The 23189-nt window shown below is 43.5% G+C and overlaps 1 protein-coding gene across 1 annotated transcript in view; it reads right to left on the bottom strand.

Moving 5' to 3' along the window:
* TMEM242 (transmembrane protein 242) overlaps positions 1-23189 on the bottom strand; it is a 35969-nt gene that overhangs the window by 11587 nt on the left and 1193 nt on the right. Inside the window, exon 3 of the mRNA XM_002714955.5 lies at positions 14863-15000. Coding sequence (XP_002715001.2) covers positions 14863-15000 — 138 coding nt within the window. The remainder of the gene's footprint in view (positions 1-14862; positions 15001-23189) is intronic.

Raw genomic sequence — 23189 nt, 5'->3', positions numbered from 1 at the left:
GCTGGGGCTTTAATCTGCTATGCCACAGCGCTGGCCCCCAAAACTGGAATTTTTAAAACGATCACATTTAACGGTGGCCAACATTTTAGAAGGATCCTTAAAAGGACCAATTTGTGATAGCTATCATTTCTTTTATCCCAGTTATAACTTAAAGTTTTAATGATGCCTGTTGGTTACCACCTTCTTCCTATAATGACTCCTTTGACCAGTCAAATCATTTTCCAAGATAAGTGTTCTTGAACATGAAATTCAAGGACATAAAGACTCTTAGCTAGATGGCTTCTTTCTATAGCAATTTTCTTTCAAGAGTCGAACCTCTTCAGAAATACAATTTATATGATAGCTGCCTCTACAGTTTTTCCCCTGAGCCACAACTAAATCAATTTTGAGCAGTAAAAAAAAAAGAAAAAAAAATAACTCTCCAAAATAACAATACACCAAAGCAGCTTTTAAAATTTACAGTAAGTCTCGAGAAGGAACACACTAAAAAAGATGAGGAGATGTATATGACCTCCAGAGCAGATTCAGGTCTACTCAATGATGTGGGAAGCCAAATTTAGCTACACAGCTCCCTAATGACTTTCTATCTTGGGTGACTCATTATTCCTTTTGAATTGAAAATCTACCTCAAATTATCTATTCAAAATGCAGTATAATATGGTTACTAATGGCAGGACTATACCTTAATATTCGTGGCTATAGCACTTAGGAGGGCAGAAGCAGCGAATGAAGACAACCTCCAAGTCTCTGGCCCAAGGATGGCTGCAATGAGTCTCCTTGCACCCAGCTCCCCATCTACCGCAGGGTCCAGTGCTAATGTCCCACCCCCTTACCAATCTTCACCAATTCCTAAAGCAGAAGGGACTTTTTAAAATCCTACATCACCATTGTACTTTGTACCTCTCTCCATTGTAGGCTTTCCCACACAAAATCAAAGGTAAAGTACTTGTGCGTGTGTCATGACAAGAGGGCTCATCTTTCTCTACCAGCATATCCCTGTCCTCTCGCGCAGAGCTGGGTGCAGGACAGACTTGGTAAATGCTATGGTAGAAAAGAATGCATATGGGGCCGGCACTGTGGCTCACTTGGCTAATCCTCTGCCTGCGGCACCAGCATCCCATATGGGTACCGGGTTCTAGTCCTGGTTGCTCCTCTTCTAGTCTGCTCTCTGCTGTGGCCCGGGAGGGCAGTGGAGGATGGCCCAAGTGCTTGGGCCCCTGCACCCATATGGGAGACCAGGAAGAAGCACCTGGCTCCTGGCTTCAGATCGGCACAGTGCCGGCTGTGGTGGCCATTTGGGGGATGAACCAATGGAAGGAAGACCTTTTTCTCTGTCTCTTTCTCTCTCACTGTCTATAATTCTACCTGTCAAATAAAAAAAAAAAAAGAATGCATAAATAACCACAGAACTGAGTTAGGAGGGCTAAAAGGTGGAGAAAGAGATGGAAAGGCAAGGTTAGAGACCTAGTCCAAGAGTTATGAAAGCAGGGTGAAAGAAAGTGGCCGGGGGATGTCTGGGGTTTCTCAGCAAAGTTGATGCATAAATTTCAAATAAAGATAAGAGCAAGCAAACAGATTTCTTCACTATTTTCAAAGCCAAAACTTACCCTTACCAAATTAAAACATATACATGCCCCCAACACATACACACATACCTATACAAACTATAGAGCTAGAAACACAGTAAAACAAAGATTAAATAAATATGTAATGGCAGAGATAATATTTTTACCCTTTAAAGTTATTTAAAATATCTTGATTTCTGGAAATCTTCAAGAAAATAATGAGCACAGAAAAAGCTTGCTTTGGATAAAAGGCTGCACTGAGCACTGTTGATTAATGTTCTCAGGTGATCCGAAATAAGCTATAAGCTTAGCTGAATGCAACTATTTAAAATTTTTTATGATTTGAAAATCCTAAAATGGACACAGTAACTTTAAAACAAATTAGTGGGCAGTAATCCTGTGGCTCACAGGTAGTAACGTCTGTAACTCGGTGATCTTCCACAGGGGTCTGTACAAATCCCCGCACCTGGAAGTGCTTTGCTTTGCCAGCAGCACTGCACTGGAAAAGCAGGGGAGGACAAGGCAGGGCCGTTATTCCGCCATCATACAGAACAAAGGTAGAAGATCAGCTTCCTGTGTAGGGCTTCAACAGCTTTGTGGGAAGTTTTCATTCTCCTTAAATTCCATTTGTCCAAAAACTTCTCGAAGCCCTTCATATTGATGGTATTAAATATTGTAAAATTCACTGGCAAGCTCTTCTAACCAATCAGCCAAATTGCATTTTTGTTCTTTATTTTCTAAAAGGTGTATTATTTATTTGAAAGTCAGAGTTATACAAGAGCTAAAGTTCTTTAAAGGCATTACCTTATTGATGCAATATAAAAGAACCACTTGTAGGGGCTGGTATTATGGTGTAGTGGGTAAAACTGCTGCCTGTGGCACCAGCATCCCATATGGGTGCCAGTTCAAGTCCTGGCTGCTCCACTTCCAATCCAGCTCCTTAGTGATGCGCCTGAGAAAGCAGCAGAGGATGGCCTAAGTATCTGGGCCTCTACACCCACATGGGAGACCCATAAAGAAGCTCCTAGCTCATGGTTTTGACTGGTTAAACTCCGGCCACTGGGGCCATTTGGGGATTGAACAAGTGGATGGAAGATCTCTCCGCCTGTCTCTCCCTAACTCTGCCTTTCAAATAAATAAACAAATCTTTTTTTTTTTTTTTTTAATTCAGTTGTATTAAACTAAGGGGGATGGACATTGCAGCACAGCAGGCTAAGCCACCCCTTTGGGATGGCTCACATCTGTATCACAGTGCCTGGCTTCTGATCCAGCTTCCTGCGAATGCTCCTGGGAGACAGTGAATGATGACCTGGGTCCCTGCCATCCATGTGGGAGAGCTGGACGGAGTTCCTGGCTCCTGGCTTTGGCCTGGTTCAGCCTTGGCTGTCATGAGCATTTGGGGAATGAACCAGCAGATGGAAGATTCTCTGTTTCTGTCTTTCAAATACATAAATAGAACTTCAAAAAAAATTAAAAAAGAAAAATTTTGACATATGAAAAACTAAAATTTATTAGTATGCATTTAAATAGCTTAAATTCTATCAAATTTGAGGTTTAACAAAGTAAAACGGCTGTGGATTCTATTGCAGAGTGCTGTATTACTAAGTCACCCCCTTTATTTTCTTCGGTTGCATGAAGTAACAGCAGCCACACTGTAAGTCTTCAAAACCAACAAATCTGGCCATTCCCAAAGATGACGTAAGAGTATGTGTGTGTGGACGTTGACAGTAGAAACTTAAGTTACCTAACACACTCAGAGCAGCCAAACAGATCACCTCCACGTTGTAAGCTTTGATGATTCATTGCCCCAGGTCTCTGAGTGGGCAAAGTGCAGTCAGCAGTGTAGAACGACTCGGGGTGGGGCCGAGAACACAGCTTTTGAGTCCGGCCGCAGCTCTGAGTGTGAGAGAGCTTCGGACAGATACACGCGGCTCTTAGCCACAACACTTCTGACATTTTGGACCAGATACCTCTTATGGGTGCCTATCCTACAACTGTGGGCTACTCAGCAGCATCTTAGGCCCCTACCACTGGATGCCAATAACACCACCCGGTTATGAAAACCAAGGGTCTCCACACAAATTCTGGAGGCTAAGGAGGGGCATGCCTGGGGAGATTCTGCCTCTGGCTGAGAACAAGTAACTTAAATAAGCGGGGATCAGGTCACAGACAGGCTGTCATAAAGCACTTCAAGGCAGTTGGACTCGACTGTCCGAGGCGGAGAGTCACTGAGATTGTAGAGACAATGGGATCAGAGTTCATTGAGCAGATCTTTACTGAACACTTACCATGTGTCAGGCACTCTTACAGGTGCTGAGGATAAATGAACAAGGTAAACGAGGCCTGTACTCTTAGGATTTACCTTCTTTTTGTGAAGACTACTAAATCAAAAATGGTCAATATAACTTCATTTTGCAAAGAAAAGAAAACAGGATGATGTCAGAAATAATGAGTGATGAGAGGGAAGTGGCTATCTCTTTAACTCAGAAGATCTGGAGGCATCTGAGCAGTTGAAGTCAGTCTGGGCTGAAACCCTGGGCAGCAACAGACAGTCCGTCACACGAGGACCTGGAGGGAGTTTCCTGGGCCAAGTGAGAGTGAAGGCCCCATGGAGGAATAAGCCTGGCATTGAAAGTGCAGGAGGTGGGCAGGGCTGGAGGGCAGTATGGGGAGAGAAGGTGCAGATGGGCACCTAGTGGCCCAAAATGAGGTGGGGTGTGAGGCGGGGGCTATATCATGCAAACCATCCTCACTAAGAGCTGCTGAAGGCTTTAACTTAAGCAGTGACATCATCTAACTTACTTTTTTTTTTTTTTTTTTGGACAGGCAGAGTGGACAGTGAGAGAGAGACAGAGAGAAAGGTCTTCTTTTGCCGTTGGTTCACCCTCCAATGGCCGCTGCAGCTGGCGCACCGCGCTGATCCGATGGCAGGAGCCAGGTACTTCTCCTGGTCTCCCATGGGGTGCAGGGCCCAAGCACCTGGGCCATCCTCCACTGCACTCCCTGGCCACAGCAGAGAGCTGGCCTGGAAGAGGGGCAACCTGGACAGAATCCGGCACCCCGACCGGGACTAGAACCCGGTGTGCCGGCGCCGCAAGGTGGAGGATTAGCCTAGTGAGCAGCGGCGCCGGCCTCTCCTCTAACTTACATTTTAAAAATACCTCTGGCTACTATGTGGAAAAAAAAATTCTAGAAGTAACGGTGAGGCCAGCAGACCAGAGAAACTTTCATGACACCTGGTGAAAGACAAGCGGAGGTGGAAGACAGGAAGGAGACGGGCTTTAAAACTATAAGGGCCCAGAAGCTGTTAGCACAAGAAGCAAATAATCACTGGTGTATTTGAGTCATCAAGACAAAGTTAAACTATGTTCAGCACAATTTACATCCTGGAACAGTAGATAGCACACACAAAAACAAAGGTTTCATCTTAAAATGGCTGGGAATGTTCAGCTAGGAAGACTGAGGTGGTGAGAACATTTCATTTCCGATACACTGGTAAATGAATACCTAAGTATAAACATGTCAACATTCCTATTAACATAATCTGTTGAATCGACTGTTGGCTATCTGTAAGTGACTAAGCAGTAACAAGTAGGTTTAAATGAAGCTGAAGGGGAAAGCACACACTATCAATCGACAATGCTCTATTTAGAGATCTGCTCACGTGAGCCCAATGTTCTAACAGAGGGAAATAAGACCCAAGTGAAATCCAGGATATCTTTCCCTCTTGTGGGGTAAGGCTGGGAACATTCTCGAGGTGACTCCATCTGATCCGCAACTGGCCTCTGAACAAGGCAGCTTTTACTGCACAGTTTATCTTCCCTACCAACCGTTACATAGTCCTGCTTTGTAAAATGCTTTGAGGCTATATTTTACTTATAAAAGGAAGCTGATGGGTTTTTAAAGAGGTATTTTGGAAATATGCCAAAACAGCTGATTTTTCCCTCTTGCCCAATTATCTCGTTTTAAACAAAGCAAGACTGTGACTCAATCTCTTTGTCACCAAATTGTTCCTCCACATTTACAGCAAGTGCCTCTCTCCACCATGACATGATGTGAAGCCATTAGACCTACGACAGAATAGGAAACAGGGGGTTACAGAGAAGTTCTTGTCACCCCACTCCTGAACACACTGACTCATTCTAGGAAAATAGTTCTCAGTCTTGAAGGTTTTGGAAGGCCCGAGAGCTTGATGGAGGGAAGGACTCTGCAAGGTCGTGGCGACTCCATCCCAGGGGTTTCCAGTAATGCTGCCAGGGACAGGAAGCTGGGCCCAGCGAGCTCCCACGCCATGAGCTTAGCAAGAAACGGGAGCTTGCTTTCCAGGGACAGAGCTGGCAGAGGCCTTTGGAAGCACTGCAATCAGATTAGGCAGGACGCACACGGGAAATGTTTCAGGCGCTGCAGACTCCCCTACAGATCAGAGGTGGCTGCCGTCTGGTAATTTGCCAGGAGACTCGGGTGTTTTAATCTGATGTAAACCAATGAAAAGTGTGTAGCACTTAAAGTCTATTTCCCTTCTTAAATATCTTCAAAAACTAATATTTCCCACAGTTTTATTTACATATGGAGCTCTAGCTTTTTCACTGGAATAAGTAATGTATGAATAAATGTACTAATAATAGGTACACTAGAATACTGGCCAAACTGAAATTAACAAAAGAAGGAAAGAAAGAAATCTGATTGTAATTAGCAAAGGCTCTCAGACTGGTAATAAGGTTATTAAGAGGTGAAAATTTTATAGCAATAGCAGCCACAAAAAGGAACTGGAGAAAATAAATTTTGTTAAATGTATTCAATACAGTTCAAAAAGATAATACTACATCTCTTAAAGGCTCACTGTTGTAACAGCAGAGTCAAATGCCCACTTTTAAAGAAATATTTAAAATGCATGCTTTATTTACATTTTACTTTTTTGTTTTTAAAGATTTATTTAATATTTGAAAGGCAGAATTAGAAAGAGGAAGAGACAAACAGAGACAGAGACAGAGACAGACAGACAGACATGAGATATCTTCCATTTGGTAGTTCATTCCCCAAATGGCCACAACGGCCAGGGCTGGGCCAGGCTCAAGCTAGGAGCCAGGAATACCATCTGGGTGCAGGAGCCCAAGTACTTGGGCCATCTTCCACTGTTTTCCCAGGTGCATTAGCAGGGAGCTGGATCAAAGTGGAGCAACCAGGACTTGAACTGGTGCCCATATGGGATGCACCAAGGTGGCAACTTAACCCATTGTGCCACAAAGCACAGTATTTTTCACTAATAGAAGTCATCAACTCTTGACAAAGCAGCAAGCTTTATTACCAGCAGGCAAGTTTGGAAAACGCCACTCACAAATTATTCCCATGAAGGCTTCAAGGCAACAGTGATTCCAAAGAGATATGGTAAAGAAGATCATTTTCCATCTACTGGATTGGCAAAAATTTCAGAGTAACAGAAGCCACTAATGCCAAGAGTGTCAGGAAACTTGAGTACATCATTGTTATCTTCCCAGTTATGTTAACTTTTCTGGAGGACTCTTTAGCAACAGATACAAAAAACATTTCTAAAATTATGTATTTATTTTATTATTTGAAATGCAGAAAGAGACAGAGGTTTCCCATCTGCTGGTTCCATCCAAATGCCCTCAACAGCCAGAGCTTGCCAGGCCGAAGCCAGAAGAGAACTCAATCCGAATCTCTCCTGTGGCTGGCAGAGACCCAATTACTTGAGCCATCACCTGCTGCCTGCCAGGGTATGCATTAGCAAGAAACTGTAATCAGAAGTGGAAGTCGGAGCAGGGACTCTGATATGGCATATGGGTTTCCCAAGCAGTATCTCAACTTCTACACAAAACACCTGCCCCACAAAAACATTTTTAAAAGGTACACTGACTTAACAATAACATCTTCTGTCTTTAGGACACATTTCTTAATTGAGAAAAGTGCAGTAAGATGTATGCCCACATGTTGACTTTAGTGTTTAATAGTAAAAAATTACAATTTAAATGCAATCAGCAGGAGACTGATTAAGTAGATTATAATACACAATGGAATACCACGTAGTCACTTTTAAAGGGATGGGAGATTTATAGACTCCGCTGAGTAAAGATGTTCCTGGAACTGTTAAATGAAAAAAATCTCCAGAATGGCACATACAATAAAGGAGCATTTCTCTACAATCACAGGAATGTGCCACTGAAGAAAATCTGAAAGGCGTTCCCACTGTCATTAGTGGTCACAGCTCAGTGCAGTTTCTAGTGACTTTTATTTGTACTTCTCTGTATTTTTTTTTTTTAATTTGACAGGTAGAGTTAGACACAGAGAGACAGAGAAAGGTCTTCCTTCCGTTGGATCACCCCCGAAATGGCTGCTACGGCTGGCACTGCGCTGATCCAAAGCCAGGAGCCAGGTGCCTCCTCCTGGTCTCCCATGTGGGTACAGGGGCCCAAGCACTCGGGCCATCCTCCACTGCCCTCCTGGGCCACAGCAGAGAACTGGACTGGAAGAGGAGCAACCAGGACTAGAACCCAGTGCCCATATAAGATGCCGGTGCTGCAGGTGGAGGATTAACCAAGTGAGCCATGGCACCGGCCCCGTTCTCTGTATTTTTTTTTTTTAAACAAAAAGCATATACTTTTATCAAGAAAAAAAAATCTTCAATTTAAAAGACAGGTTCTGGGCTCTTGGGCAGGCACTGGCTAGTGGTCCCACATCTGGCCTCTGATTCCAGCTATTACCATGAACCTTGGGAGACAGTGGTAATGTTCATGTAGTTGAGTTCCTGCCATTCACGTGAACACCTGATTGTGTTCCCAGCTTGGGGATTCAGCCCTAGCCCAGCCCCAGCTGTTGTGCGCATTTGGCAAGTGAACCAAAGTATGCTTCTCTGTTTTTCTGCCTCTCAAATACATAAACAAAACAAAACAAAAGGTCTGGAGCAGTGTTTAGCCTAGTGGTTAAGACTCCTACATCTACAGAGGAGAACCTGGGTTTGATTCCTGGCTCCAGCTGGGACCAAGGGCAGTAATAACTGGGTTCCTGCCACCAATCTGGGAGACCTGGATCATGTTCCCAGTTTCCAGCTTCAGCACAAGGCTTTGTAGGCATTTGGGGAGTGAATCAGAGGATGGGAGCTCTCTCTTGCTTGTTTCTTTCTGCCTCTCAAGCAAAGTAAAACAAAATAGTAATACATGTAAATGAAGAAAAATACCTCTTCTCTCATGGTAAAGGTAAAAATAGAAAATTTCACTTATTCATTAATCTGAAAATTTAAATCTCTGGATGATTTGAAGTATTTTATAGTAACTAAACATTTTTATTCAGAGTTTTTAGTACAATTGAGGCTTTAGCTCCTATGAGGACAACAGCTGTAAATTATCTACACGTCCGTACTACACCAGGAGTCAGGGGAGTCTGTACAAGCCACAGGCAAGGTCCCCGTCCGGAGCTGTGCGCATCCCCCAGAGCACAGGGCCCATGTCCCTTCCAGTGAGTCCTAATCTTATCAACCAGCAATCATCAAGACACCCAACATTTCTCCTTGTAAGGGGGGGAGGGAGACAAGGCTGTCTAGACATAAATAAGCTAAACCTCCTTAGAAATCCTTCAACTATCAATAAAACTACTATAAATAATAAAAGGTAATCAAATTGTCATGTCAATAACTATAAATGGCGTAGTTTCTTTACTAGGGAATCACCGGTTAGTACATACCACTAGAGTTCCTTAGTGCATTTATTCATACTATTCCTGAAACTTAAACTCTGTCCTGGTAAAGCAATCTAATCACACTGCCTCAGTGTGCACTCACACAGTTTGAATGGTCAGTCTTTCAGGATCATGTACACAGTTGATTTAGGAGAACATGAGCCCCTAGGAGATGTTTGTGCTTTTTTTTCTCTCATAATTAAGATACTGTGATAAGGGGCCAGAGTTGTGGAGCAGCAAGTAAAGCCGTCGCCTGTGACGCTGCCATCCCAGTGGGTCCACGTCTGATCCAGCTCCCTAATGATCTGGGAAAAGCAACAGAAGATGCCCCTGAAACACACACGGGAGACCTGAGGAATTCCCTGACTGCTGGTGTCGGCCTGGCCTAGCCCTGGCCATTGTGGCCATGTGGGGAGTCACCAGCAGATGGAAGCTTTCCTCTTTTTCTGTCTCTCCCTGTCTCATTGTAACTCTTTCAAATAAGTAAATCTTAAAAAAAAAAAAAAAGAAAAGAAAAAGATGTTGTGATAAAATGAATGCCATCTCACTCATAATCAAATGATAAAACACTATAACTCAAAGCACTTGATGATCCCATTCTGAGCACTCAGGCTGTGCTTGCTGGCCCAAAGGCTGCTCAGGGCCGCAATGGCTGCTGCCTGGTCTCTATTTCTAACCTCAGGCAGGGACGGTCCATCTCCTGTCCTGGCAAGCTCACCTGCACTGGTCTGTGAAGTAGCTTCCACTAGCAGCTCCTGTCTGAAACCTCTGCTGAAATGCCATTGTGCAAACTACAAATGCACAAGCTGGGGGAGAGTTTACCCTGATTGGATATTATACAATGCATACATGGATCCGCAGTCTAGACAGTAACCCATAAATATGTAAATTCTTATGCATCAGTTAAAAATCACTTTTTTAAACAAGTATAAAAATATATATAAAGTTGAGTGCTGAGGTGAAGTGGGGTAAGCCACCACTTGAGGCATCTGTACCCCACATCAGGATGCTTGGGATTGAGGTTTGCCTCCATTTCCGACCTAACTTCATGCTGATGTGCACCGTGGGAGGCAGCAGGTAATGGCTCAAGTGCATTGGTCCCAGCCACCCACAGGAGAGACCTGGATTGGGTTTCGGGTTCCTGACTTAAGCCTGGCCCAACCCTGGCCGTTACATGCATCTGGAGAGAGAAACAATGGATAGAAGATCCGTCTATTTTTCTTTCTTTTTGTCAGTCTGCCTTTCAAATAAATTAAGTTAAAAGAAAATGTTAAAAAATGTACAAAGATACCTCAAAAGATTCATGGGAAATGAAATTAAAAGATAACTTTATTTTGGTACAAAATATATAAGGAGTTTTCAAAAGAGTTCATTAAAAATGTGTACTATGCAAAAACTATGCATGGATTTCAATTTTTTTCTATCAAAATGTACTTATCTTTTAAAAATTACGTATTTATTTGAGAGACAAAGAGAATGCCCATCCACAGATGCCTGTAATAATGGAGCCTGGGCCAGGTCAGAGCTGGGTGCTGAGAACTGAGAACTCAACCCATAGGAGTGGCAAGGAGTCAGCTACTTGAGCCATCACTGCTGCCTTCCAGGGTTTGTATTAGTAGGAAGCTGGAGTCAGGAGCTAGAGCACGGGATAGGACCCAGATATTTTGATATGTAAGACAGGCACCTTGACTGTCATTCTTTTTTATTTTTTTAAGATTTATTTATTTATTTGAAAGAGTTACAGAGAAAGAAGGGGACGATAGATCTCCCTTCTACTGGTTCACTCCCCAAATGGCCACAAAAGCCAGGGCCAGGCAAGGCTGAAACCAAGAGCAGGAACTTCATCCAGGTCTCCCCGTGGGGGAGGGGCCCAGGCACTTGGGCCATCTTCTGCTGCTCTTCCCAGGCCATTAGCAGGGAGCTGAATTGGAAGTGGAGCAGCAAGGACAGGACCAATGCCTCTATGGGATGCCAGCACCAAAGGCAGTGGCTTTAGCCTCGCTGCTATACCACAACACTGGCCCCTTAACTGTCGTCTTAACTGTTAGGCCAGATGTCTGCCCCAAATTTACCTTTTAATTCCATTTTCCATGAACTTTCTTGAAGTACTCTTGTATATTTATATTTGGGTATTATATGTGCTGTATATAGAATGAAACTCCTTAATAATTATGAATAAACAAAGAGAAAAACCAAAATATTTTCAAAGAACTGAAAAGTCTGCTTTAAGCATTTTTAACCTATTCTCTTTTAGGCCAGTAGAGGTAGCTGTGAATGAAAACAGGAAATACAGATATTTCTGTCGAACTGCTCAAGGTCAGCCATTAGATGGCACCCTTTTCGTTTTGGGAAATTCGATTTCTATCAGAGCTTGAATGCAAACTAAGGTAGCTAGTGACACTGGAGCTGATTCTGATTTACCTGAATTTATCTAGAATAATCCTCTCAACCATTTACTGAGTGCATAGACTTGGGCCATTTCTATTCAACATTTTCTGACTAAGACTGTGTCCTTATACACAGAAAGATCACATTTCCTAGTAAGAGGCAGTACACAGTAATAGTTCATCACCAGACTCAGGTCAACCTCATAATCATCATCAAATTCTCTGAATGCAAGAACTCTCCAAATGCAGAGCTGAGATAGCCCATACTGCTCTCTGCAAGTCTCAGAACAGGGTGCTATCACAGGAATTTGCTTGGGAAGTCAACAGGCAAAGCTCAGCTAATATGCGGCCGGCACTGTGGCTCAGTGGGTTAATGCCCTGGCCTCGAGCACCGGCATCCCATATGTGTGCCAGTTCAAGTCCCAGCTGCTCCACTTCCGATCCAGCTCTCTGCTCTGGCCTGGGATAGCAGTAGAAGATGGCCCAAGTCCTTGGGCCCCTGCATCCGCATGGGAGACCCAGAAGAAGCTCCTGGCTCCTGGCTTCAGATGAGCACAGTTCTGGCCATTGTGGCCATTGGGGAGTGAACCATCAGATGGAAGACTTCTCTCTCTCTCTGCCTCTCCTCTCTATGTGTAACTTTGACTTTCAAATAAATCTTAAAAAAAAAAAAAAATAAAGCTCAGCTAACAGTCTACTTGGGAGCCCTATCTTAGCACAATGCCTGGCTCAGGGCAGGCCCACAGAGGACTTCTGAATGAACAAACCATAAGATTATTAATAACACTGCTGCCTTTAAAAACTGTGCCCTTAAAAAGGTATCAGTAAAACCAGTTTTCTGTAAGGTTTCTGAGATGTAATGCCTAACAAGTCGTGCATAGGGAGAGTGTGTATCCACAGCATCTCTTCATGAGAGATGAAGAGGCAACATAAAGGAGTCCACATATTCTTAAATTTAGTAAGGCCCATCAGGAAATATTTTCCTCCCCAAAATACTTTATTTAGGCAATAATCTTCTTACTAGTGTCATTAAACTAAGTTCATGTTCTAGAAACTAAAATAGCACAGTCTAGCACATAAAGCCAAATTCTCAAGCGTATAATTTAATTTAAATAACCTAATTTAGTTGGCCTATGAAAATTTGGATTGATTCATTCTTATGACTCTTCTAAATCAAAGACTATTCATTTTTTCAAATACCTTAAAATTTTACTACTCAGTTTATGACCTACATTACTAAACACTAGAAACACCACCTATGAATTCTGCACAATAATTGCTAACAGACTTGTCATTTTTACAGAAACTAGAAGCTTAATAAGTTCATTACTAAGTATTTGCATGTCTCCCAAGTACCTTTCACATGTAGTCAAGGAAGTTTTTCACTTGTCTTCAAGTACCTGCTCTCATATTATATATAGATACGAATTCTGTTTTCATTTGACACTAGGTCCTAAGCTTTTTTCTACTCAACAGCTTAATAGGGCTTCTCTTTTATGAGAAACAAATGGCCAGTCCTAAACCAGCCTGACATCAATTATTATGTTGGGAGAAGAGGCCTGCATTGAAGATATCTAGAAAAACTCGCTAATTGATCAAACACTGAGTGGGTCATGTGAAAATGAAAAGCAAATTCAATACCTCCTGTCACTAATCCTATCCCTCCTCTCGACTCCTTTACTTACCATCTTAGGTAAGGTAGGTAAGGTTGAGTTCAAACCTTGACTTCTGCCAATTATAAGCCGTGGGATCCTAGGTACATGACAAGCTTTCTGAGTCCCAATTTCCTGACTTACAATGGGAGGTATTATCTACTATATAGTTATTTTAAAGATTAAATAATACATTATGCCTAAAATACCTAGTACAATGCCTGAAATGAATTTATATTGGTCAAATGCAAAGCTGAGGTAGCAGTAGAAATTCTCAAAAGCCTTATTATAGGCTTTTTTGTCTTTTCCAAGCAATTATTAATTTATTGTTATTAATGACCAGACAGCAAAGTTACTTAAAAAATAAAGGTTAGGACAAAAGCAGCATCATTTGTTACCAGTGCATTTAAAGTGAAAAGTACAATAATGTGGGATGGGCACTGTGGCGCAGTGGGTTATGCCAGCATCCCATAATGGAGTGTTGCTGATTGGAATTCTGGCTGATCTGCTTCTGATACTAATGTGCCCGGGAAAGCAGCGAATGATGGCCCAAAATGTATCCAGAACCTCCTCTCATCAATTCCACTGCTGCCTTCCAGTCCAAAGTAACATCAGTTCTCATCTGTCACAAGAAGCCAGGGCCACAGAACTTCCTATCAGTTGTGCTGAAAAAAAGGTCAGTCATTCCTAACATATAGTGCTTTAGTGTGTGGTATAAATTTTACATACATACACATGCACACCTGTTATACACATACATAGTATGCATATATTCAAATACATATGTATATATTCCCACACATATACCTGTTCACACATTCATATATATACACACACATACATACGCATATGTATATATAGGCTTTTGGGATTTTTCTAAATAATGTGTGAATAATATGTTAATAATATAAGCAATTAATTTAAAAATACTTTATAAGGATGTTTATATATATAGATGTAAAACAGCATAGGAAGTCATTCTCAATTACTCTTTTCTAAAGTGTATTTTCATTTATTTGAAAGAGTGGCAGAGAGAGAGTGAGCACGCACTTCCATCTGCTGGCTCACTCCCCAAATGCCTGTAACAGGCAGCACTGGGCCAGGTCAAAACCAGGAGCCAGAAACTCCATCTGGCCTCTCACTTGGGTGGCAGGGACCCAAATACTCACGCCATCATCTGCTGCTTCCCGGAGTACACATGAGCAGGAAGCTGAGGCAGGAATCAATCCCAGGCACTGCGATATGGGCTGCAGGCATCTCAAGCAGTGGCTTAACCCACTGTGCCACACTGCCCACCCCCTAAATCACTAGTTTTATCAAAGGAGTAGCTAATGGCAATTTGTACGGAACATTACTCATGAATTATTCATTACTAACTATATGTGAGGATCCACCAGCTTCAAAAACTTAGTTATCTATGAATTACTAGTAGTGAGAAGTTACCTGGTTATTAATAAGAATTTAGCCCGACAGTGACCAAACTATGTGCAAATTTGAAAAACCAGGAAGATTCAGGTTGAAGAAAGAAGAATAAACAGCACACACCGACCACAGACTGCAGTTACTTACACTGTGAACTCCTAGGGCTTTCCAGACTGCGAAGCTGATCACACCGACCCCACACCACGCACAAAGTGAGCCCCAGCCCAGAGCTCGCAAGGCAAGGGAAGACCCACTCTCTGGTAAGGCAGCCGTGGACATACTTCCCTGAAATGAAGTCACAAAGGTTTGAGTAAAAATAGGCCATTCAGAAAAAAAAACAAAAAACACATCCTGGGAGTGTTTGAAATGAATGATTCTCTGCATAAGCAACATGATAACGGCAAGGCAGACCACAAGGTCAAATGTCAGCATGGCTACTCCTTACAGGGCTTCTCTACTGACAAATACAAGTATGCGAGGCACTGTGCCTGCTTAGACTTCCAGAAAAACCCTAGACATTCTGTCAAGATTTCTCTATCCTCCATCTCTATCACTCACTGGTACTTTAATTAGACTGACATTAAACTGGTTAGCTAATCTGTAAGAAATAGCAAATTTATAATATCTTGTTGCTGAAGTCATTTCCTTAGAATACTTTTCTTCGCACCGTTCAACCTGTAACTCAGCACAGTTTTTCTTATGCATGTCTCGTCTGTGTGAATGCTGTTTCTAGCATAGAAAAGGCCACTGCTTTGTTGATCAGTATTCCTGACCTAGCACCATAAGTATAGTTAAGGACTCAGTATAGGCTGACTTAACACTTCTTGTAAATATAGCTTGTAACCAACGAATCATCCTGATGTTTTCCTTTGCCATTTTCTACAAGGAAAACAAAATATTCTCGTATCTGACTCCTTTTCCCATGTTGCTATAATTCTACAGTGGTTCCCTAGATACCACAGATCTCACAAAAAAAGCACTGACTTTTAACTGGCCTGAATTTTCATGCAGAAGTAGGGGCATTATCCAAATATTATTAAACCAGGGTCTGGGTAAGTGCTTTGGCCTAAATTTCATTTTAGAAACACAGATTAAAAACTTGTTATTTCCCTGGGAAGGAAGAAAACCAGCCTATGTATAGGTATTTTAAGTCTATATAAACCCACATTTGTTATACTAAATCAAGTAAAAAAGATAACTATGCATGAAAATAACCCTTGATAACATAGTAGTATCACAAATTCTTACATCTTTTAGGTTTTTTACAAACCTATTAATGTGGTATCAGTCCCATACATTGATTGGAAGATGAGTTATTACTGGCTACATACTTCTAAAAATGAGTTTTAGTAGAAACTTGATGTTGGGCCGGCGCCGCGGCTCACTAGGCTAATCTTCCGCCTCGCGGCGCCGGCACACCGAGTTCTAGTCCCGGTCGGGGCGCCGGATTCTGTCCCGGTTGCCCCTCTTCCAGGCCAGCTCTCTGCTGTGGCCAGGGAGTGCAGTGGAGGATGGCCCAGGTGCTTGGGCCCTGCACCCCATGGGAGACAAGGAGAAGCACCTGGCTCCTGGCTCCTGCCATCGGATCAGCGCGGTGCGCCGGCCGCGGCGGCCATTGGAGGGTGAACCAACGGCAAAGGAAGACCTTTCTCTCTCTCTGTCTCTCTCTCTCACTGTCCACTCTGCCTGTCAAAAAAAAAAAAAAAAAAGAAACTTGATGTTAAAAATTGATCTGCCCTTATTAAGCTTTAAAAAAACCTATTCATAGGCTTTGTCATAAGCTTTTTCCTGAGGAAGAATGCCACATGACATTCATATATCATTTTCTAATTTTTCAAAGTGAACATTAGTTAGTTTGCTACAGCAAAAGACTAATTTGTCAAAAAAAAATGCTACACATGCTAGCCACATACAAGGGGTTCACAAAGTTTGCAGAAAATGAAATTAAAAGATAAACTTATTTGGGTACAAAATTTTTTTGAAATCCATACATGGCTTTCTCATATACACATTTTCCCATGAACTTTTCCAGATATGTGTGTGTGCATGCACACACGTCTGTGTACAAAACCTACATTTTTCTGCACTGCCCTATTGTTTTTGATTTAAATCAGAATCAAAGTATCTATATATGGAAATGAATTTAATAAATTGTACTGCAGTTATGGTATTTTGCATCCTCAAGATAAAGAAAAGCATTTTCTAAATGCAAACGCTGCATTTATAACATCTCCATGCCTGAAGACCAAGGTGTCCCTCCAGCTACTGCATTCTTATCAGGAGAGAAGAATTAACTCACATAAGGAGGGCCTATCAAGAGGTATCTGCTCAGTTTGTCAGAATAACCTACAAATATTATGACTCATATACATGTTTAGCTTTTTATTAATTTAATACTGGGATGAATTTTATGTAATTCAAAAGGATTTTTAAAAAGAACGTTCAATTTAGTATTTCCCTATACTATATATATATACTATATATATATACTATATATATACTATATATAGATCAAAGAAGCTCAAGAGAGAATCATTTACCTCAGCTTGCACTTCCTCTTTCTGTTATTCAAGGAATCACAAAGAAACTTTCATTCAGCACGATTACCTTCCTTTTTTTTTTTTTTTTTTAGATTTATTTATTTATTTATTTGAAAGTCAGAGCTACACAGAGAAAGGAGAAGAGAGAGAGAGGTCCTCCATCCAACAGTTCACTCCCCAACTGGCCGCAACGGCCAGAGCTGCGCCGATGCAAAGCCAGGACCCAGGATCTTTTCCCGGGCCTCCTACGCGGGTGCAGGGGCCCAAGGACCTGGGCCATCCTTCACTGCCTTCCCAGGCCACAGCAGAGAGCCGGATCAGAAGTGGAGCAGCCGGGACTAGAACTGGCGCCCACATGGGATGCCGGTGCCTCAGGCCAGGGCATCAACCCGCCGCGCCACAGCACAGGCCCCATTGATTACTTTCCAACTCTGTTTTCTGGCATACAACTGAGCTAAGACAATGAAAATAAGATGTTAAGGGAATCATATCATGCTGAAATAAGCACAGGCAGTCTGCAGTTGAAAAGTGTATCATCTTGAAGTCCTTTTGGATTGCAATTTGGACTTATATTATAGTTAATACCTAGGTTCCCAGGCTAGTGGACCGTCTACAAGTATTTAAATAACAATGCTGTTAAAAGGTATCATTTATTCTCCCTAAGTAACCAAAGAGAGTACCATGTTGGCAAACTGCTTAATCCATCCGTGCCTCAGCTTCCTGCTCTTTATGGAGACAACATACAGCAGCAGTGGCTCCTAGGGTTGTGAAGGGGTTCAATGAAGACAGACATTAGAAAAGCAGTTATCACGTGGTTAGTACTCTCCTGCCAGGCATGATTACTGTTGCTGAAGCCCTCCAGGGGGCGACTCTAAAGTGCACCACCTAAGTTTAAGCTGGTGGTTGCTCAGTACAAACTCACTAACTGCGTGCTCCAGATGTTGAATTCTGCAAACCACTTGACCTCTAAAACAGTCTATGTGGTAGTGCTCCAATTCAAATGCTTCCCAGAGGGAGGCAGAACTTTTCATAATATACTTCACCATCCAAAACAGTGGTTCTCAAACTTACTGGTCTTGGGATCCTGTTACACTTGGACCCCAGATTTTCAATTATGTGGGTTATATTCATCAGTATTTATTGGTATCCAGATAGTTGGACTTTTATATCTGCCTCTGCACTAGTCTGTTGTAATATTTTCTGGGTTTTGTTTTGGTTAAAGGTCATGAATAAAATCTATCCTCACAAAGATTTGTAGTTAGAAAAGGAAGAAGTATGTTAATAGCTTTCCTTCTTTTACAACACATAAAAACTCAACAGAGAGGAGCCAACATTGAGGCATAGCTGGTTAGGAGGGCTGGTTTGGGTCCTGCCTGCTCCACTTCCAATCCAGCTCCCTGCTAATGTACCTGGGAAAGCAGTGGGAGATTGGCCCAAGGATTTGGCTCCTGGCTTTGAGCTGGACCAGCCCCAGCCATTGTGACAATGTGGAGTGAACCAGCAGATACAACACCTCTGTCTCTCCCTTCTCTCTGTAACTCTGCCATTCAAATAAATAAATATATCTCAAAAAAAAAAAAAAAAAAAAAACCTTGAAAAATAGTATTTTAAGGGTTAGTTGTGGGGCTGGCACTGTGGTGTAGCAGATAAAGCTGCTGCCTGCAATGCTGGCATCCCATATGGGCGCCAGCTGGCGTCCCGGTTGGGCCACTTCCAATCCAGCTCTCTGCTGTGGCCTGGGAAGGCAGTAAAGATGGGCTTGGGCCCCTGCACCCACGTCTGAGACCCAGAAGAAGCTTTTTTTTTTTTTTTTTTTGACAGGCAGAGTGGACAGTGAGAGAGAGAGACAGAGAGAGAGAAAGGTCTTCCTTTGCCGTTGGTTCACCCTCCATTGGCCGCCGCGGCCCGCGCTGCGGCTGGCGCACCCCGCTGATCCGAAGCCAGGAGCCAGGTGCTTCTCCTGGTCTCCCATGGGGTGCAGGGCCCAAGCACTTGGGCCATCCTCCACTGCACTCCCTGGCCACAGCAGAGAGCTAGACTGGAAGAGGAGCAACCGGGACAGAATCCGGCGCCCCGACCGGGACTAGAACCCGGTGTGCTGGCGCCGCAGGCAGAGGATTAGCCTAGTGAGCCGCGGCGCCGGCCCAGAAGAAGCTTTTGACTTTGGATTGTTTCAGCTCCAGCCATTTGGGGAGTGAACCATCAGATGGAAGACCTCCCTCTCCCTCCCCGCCCCCCCCCCCCCCCCGCCTCTCTGTAACTCTGCCTTTCAAATAAATAAATTGTAAAAAATAAATAAATAAAGGTTAGTTGCAATACAATATCTTAACTCATAGCAACAAAATTTTTTTGTTACATTAAAATCCATTAGTTTATTTTGGCCTTTTGTTGATTTATTTGAGAGAATGAGAACACTCCCAGCTGCTGGTTTCCTCCCCAGATGCTTGCATCGGGTGGTTGGTCAAGGCCAAAGCCAGGAGCTGAGAACTCAACCCAGATCTCCCACGTATGCGGCAGGAACCCAATCGCTGCAGCCAACCTCACCGCCTCACAGGTCCGCATCAGCAGGGAGCTGGAGTCAGGAGCCACAGCAGAGAATTAAACCCAGCGTCTCTGACATGGAAGCCAAGTGCTTGCCCCTGCTCTGCGCTGCAATGGATCTTTCTGTCCACGCATGATGATCACTCAGGAAATACTGGTCTTTTTTAAAACAAACAAGAACATGACATCATTAACGTCTTCATGAACTTTCACCAGAAGAGCCATTAAGTACTGAGCAGCTGTCAAGCTCACAGCAGATACAAGTTTTCTAAAAACTCCTTTTCACTTGAAAGCTTGAATTTTATCAGTGGAAACAAACTCTCATACTGACAATTGCTTGTTTGAAGAGACAGGCTTATTTCATTTATTTTAAGAATATGTCTGCCAAACATCCACTTGTGAATAACTATAGTTTATTGCTGGCTCTTCCAACTGAAAATATTTTTGTGGGAAAAAAGCAGCTAGTTCAGCCTGCATCTCAGTCTACTGCATCTCAGTCTACGCAATCTACGGAAAAGCCTACTTCACTATAAGAGCTCAGATGCTCTATGCATGTTTCTGTTTTAAAGTTTTAGAAATTCATTTTACTTGAAAGGTAGAGAGAAAGAGATCTTTTGTTCACTGGTTCACTCCCCAAATGCCCACAATATCCAAGCACAGGCTAGGACAAAGTCAGGAACCTGAAACTCAATTCAGGTCTCCCAAGTGGGAGCCAGGGACCCCAGTACTGAGCCATCATCGACTGCCTCCCAGGGTGCTCTAGCAGTGGAGCCGGGACTTGAACCAGGCACACAGATACGGAATGGAAGCCTCACAAGCAGCAACTTAACTGCTGTACAAACGCCCACCCCATGCTTCCCATTTCTGAAACAGGATATTAATCAAGTGTCATGATTTAATAAAATTAGTAACTTCACGGCTTTATAAGTGGCATTCTTACATAACATTGACTTATTTTTTAAAGTTATAGATGTGGGGCCAGTGCTGTGGTGTGGCGGGTAAAGCCTGTAGTGCCGGCATCCCATATGGGCGCTGCTCCACTTCCAAGCTCTCAGCTATGTATGGCCTAGCAAAGCAGTGGAAGGTGGCCCAAGTCCTTGGTCCCCTACCCCCTCCCTGGGAGACCCGGAAGAAGCTCCTAGCTTCAGATTGGCGCAGCTCCAGCCACTGCGGCCATTCTAGGAAGTGAACCAACGGGTGGAAGACCTGTCTCTCTCTCTGCATCTCTGTAACTCTGCCTTTAGAATAAATAAAATAAATTGTTTAAAATAAATAAATAAATAAAGTTATAGGTACACTGTAATGAAGAACGCAATGACTACTAGCATAGTTAGATGCCTCTGGCTTGGTTATATGAAGGCACCAGCAATGCCTTATACCACTGCTTCTGTACCATCAATTGAAATATCTTAGTATTATTTTGAAAGTGCTTGTGGCCGGCGCCATGGCTCACTTGGCTAATTCTCTGCCTGCGGCGCTGGCACCCAGGGTTCTAGTCCCAGTCGGGGCGCCGGATTCTGTCCCGGTTGCCCCTCTTCCAGGCCAGCTCTCTGCTGTGGCCCGGGAGTGCAGTGGAGGATGGTCCAAGTGCTTGGGCCCTGCACCCCATGGGAGACCAGGAGGAAGCACCTGGCTCCTGGCTTTGGATTGGCACAGCGCGCTGGCCGTAGCCATTTGGGGGATGAACCAACGGAAGGAAGACCTTTATCTCTGTCTCTCTCTCTCTCACTGTCTAACTCTGCCTGTCTAAACAAAAAAAAAAAAAAAAAGAAAGAAAGAAAGAAAGAAAGAAAGTGCTCGTAACAGGGGCAAGAGAATGGTTTGGCAGTTAAAATGCCTGCATCCATATCAGTGGTGGGTTTGAAATCCTGACTACTCTACTTCTGATTCCAGCTCCATGCCAATGCACACCCTAGGAAGTAAAAGGAGATGGCTCCAATATTGAAGCTCCTACCACTCACATGGAAGATCCAGCCTGAGTTCTGGGCTCCTGACGTTAGCCTGGTCCAGCTCTAGCTGTTCTGGGCACTGGGGGAGTGAACCAGTGGACAGAAGATCTCTGCCTCTGTTTCTCTGTCTCTGTCTGCTGTTCAAAAAGACATGTGTGTCGGAGCCTGAGTCTTTCCTCCGGCTCCTGACTTCAGCTTCCTGCTAGTGCAGACCACAGAAGGCAGCGGTGTTGCCTTAAGTAACTGGTCCATCCCAGGCATTTAGGAAGTGAACCAGGCAGTAGACGCAGCTCTCTCTGCCTCTCAAAACGATGACAAAAACCCATGTGGTCTTTTGCCATTACAGGATCCAGACATGTTATTTTAATAGATAAATACAGGAGCTGGCATTGTGGCTTAGTGGGTTAAGCCACCACCTGTGACACCGGCATCCCATATGAGCGCTGGTGCTTGGACCCCTGCCACCCTGGCCTAGCCCTGACTACTGTGAGTATTTGGGGAATGAACCACCGGATGGAAGCTCGCTCTCTAACTCTGCCTTTCAAATAAACAAATATTAAATATATGTGTGTAGAAAAGGAATTTGGTTTATGATTTGTCACTATAACACTTTTCCTTCATAGCTGGTAACAAATGATCATTACATAGTTATCTGTGGGAATATTCAATATTTGTCCCCCACCCCAGACAGTCAACTTCCTGGGAAGCAGGTAACTGTTCCTCTGTGCAGCCCACAAGGCTGGCAGAGTGCCTGCCACATGACAGATTCCAAGTAAACGTGTGTGGACACAGTGAAGCACTGATACATAAGACCAACAGGGGTGGGGGCAGGTACAGGACACTCATAACAAGTACAGTCGTGCACAGCACTGACTTTCTGGTCAACAGACCACGTACACCACGGAGGCCCCAGAAGATGCTACCGCTGAAGAACGCCACAGCCAGCTCACGTTAGTGTAAGCACAGCCTGATGCCCAAACACAACCAAACTGCCCAGGCACATTCCTCAGCGCCGACCCCTGCCATCAGGCAGCATGTGAATGGAACTGCACGTGAAGGCTAAGAAAACGTCTCAGCAACGGGGAAATGAGGTTCACCACCCCAGAGAGCAGCTGCTCGATCTTGCTCAAGGAGTGAGGATTTTCTGCCCTTGGTGGATAACAGCCGTGCCACCGAATTTCACTGCGCACCTACTATGTGTCGGGCACTTTTCCAGAGCCACAGTCCGCGGCAGTGAACACGTACGATCCCTGTACTCGGAAGCTGACGTGCACTTCCACGACCCCAGGATGCACTTTCTCCTCACGCAATGAGCAGTGTCAGAGTTTAGTTGCCACCATTTTTTCTTTCTAAATAGTACATAAAATATTGGGGCCTCTTACACTTCACAGTGGATGACCTGGATTTACATTCAAAGTCATGCTGTGAACAGGAGATGTACTAG

Source organism: Oryctolagus cuniculus, chromosome 5 (assembly GCF_964237555.1).
Source record: "Oryctolagus cuniculus chromosome 5, mOryCun1.1, whole genome shotgun sequence".
NCBI lineage: Eukaryota > Metazoa > Chordata > Mammalia > Lagomorpha > Leporidae > Oryctolagus > Oryctolagus cuniculus.
This window is presented reverse-complemented; position numbering and strand designations above follow the sequence as displayed.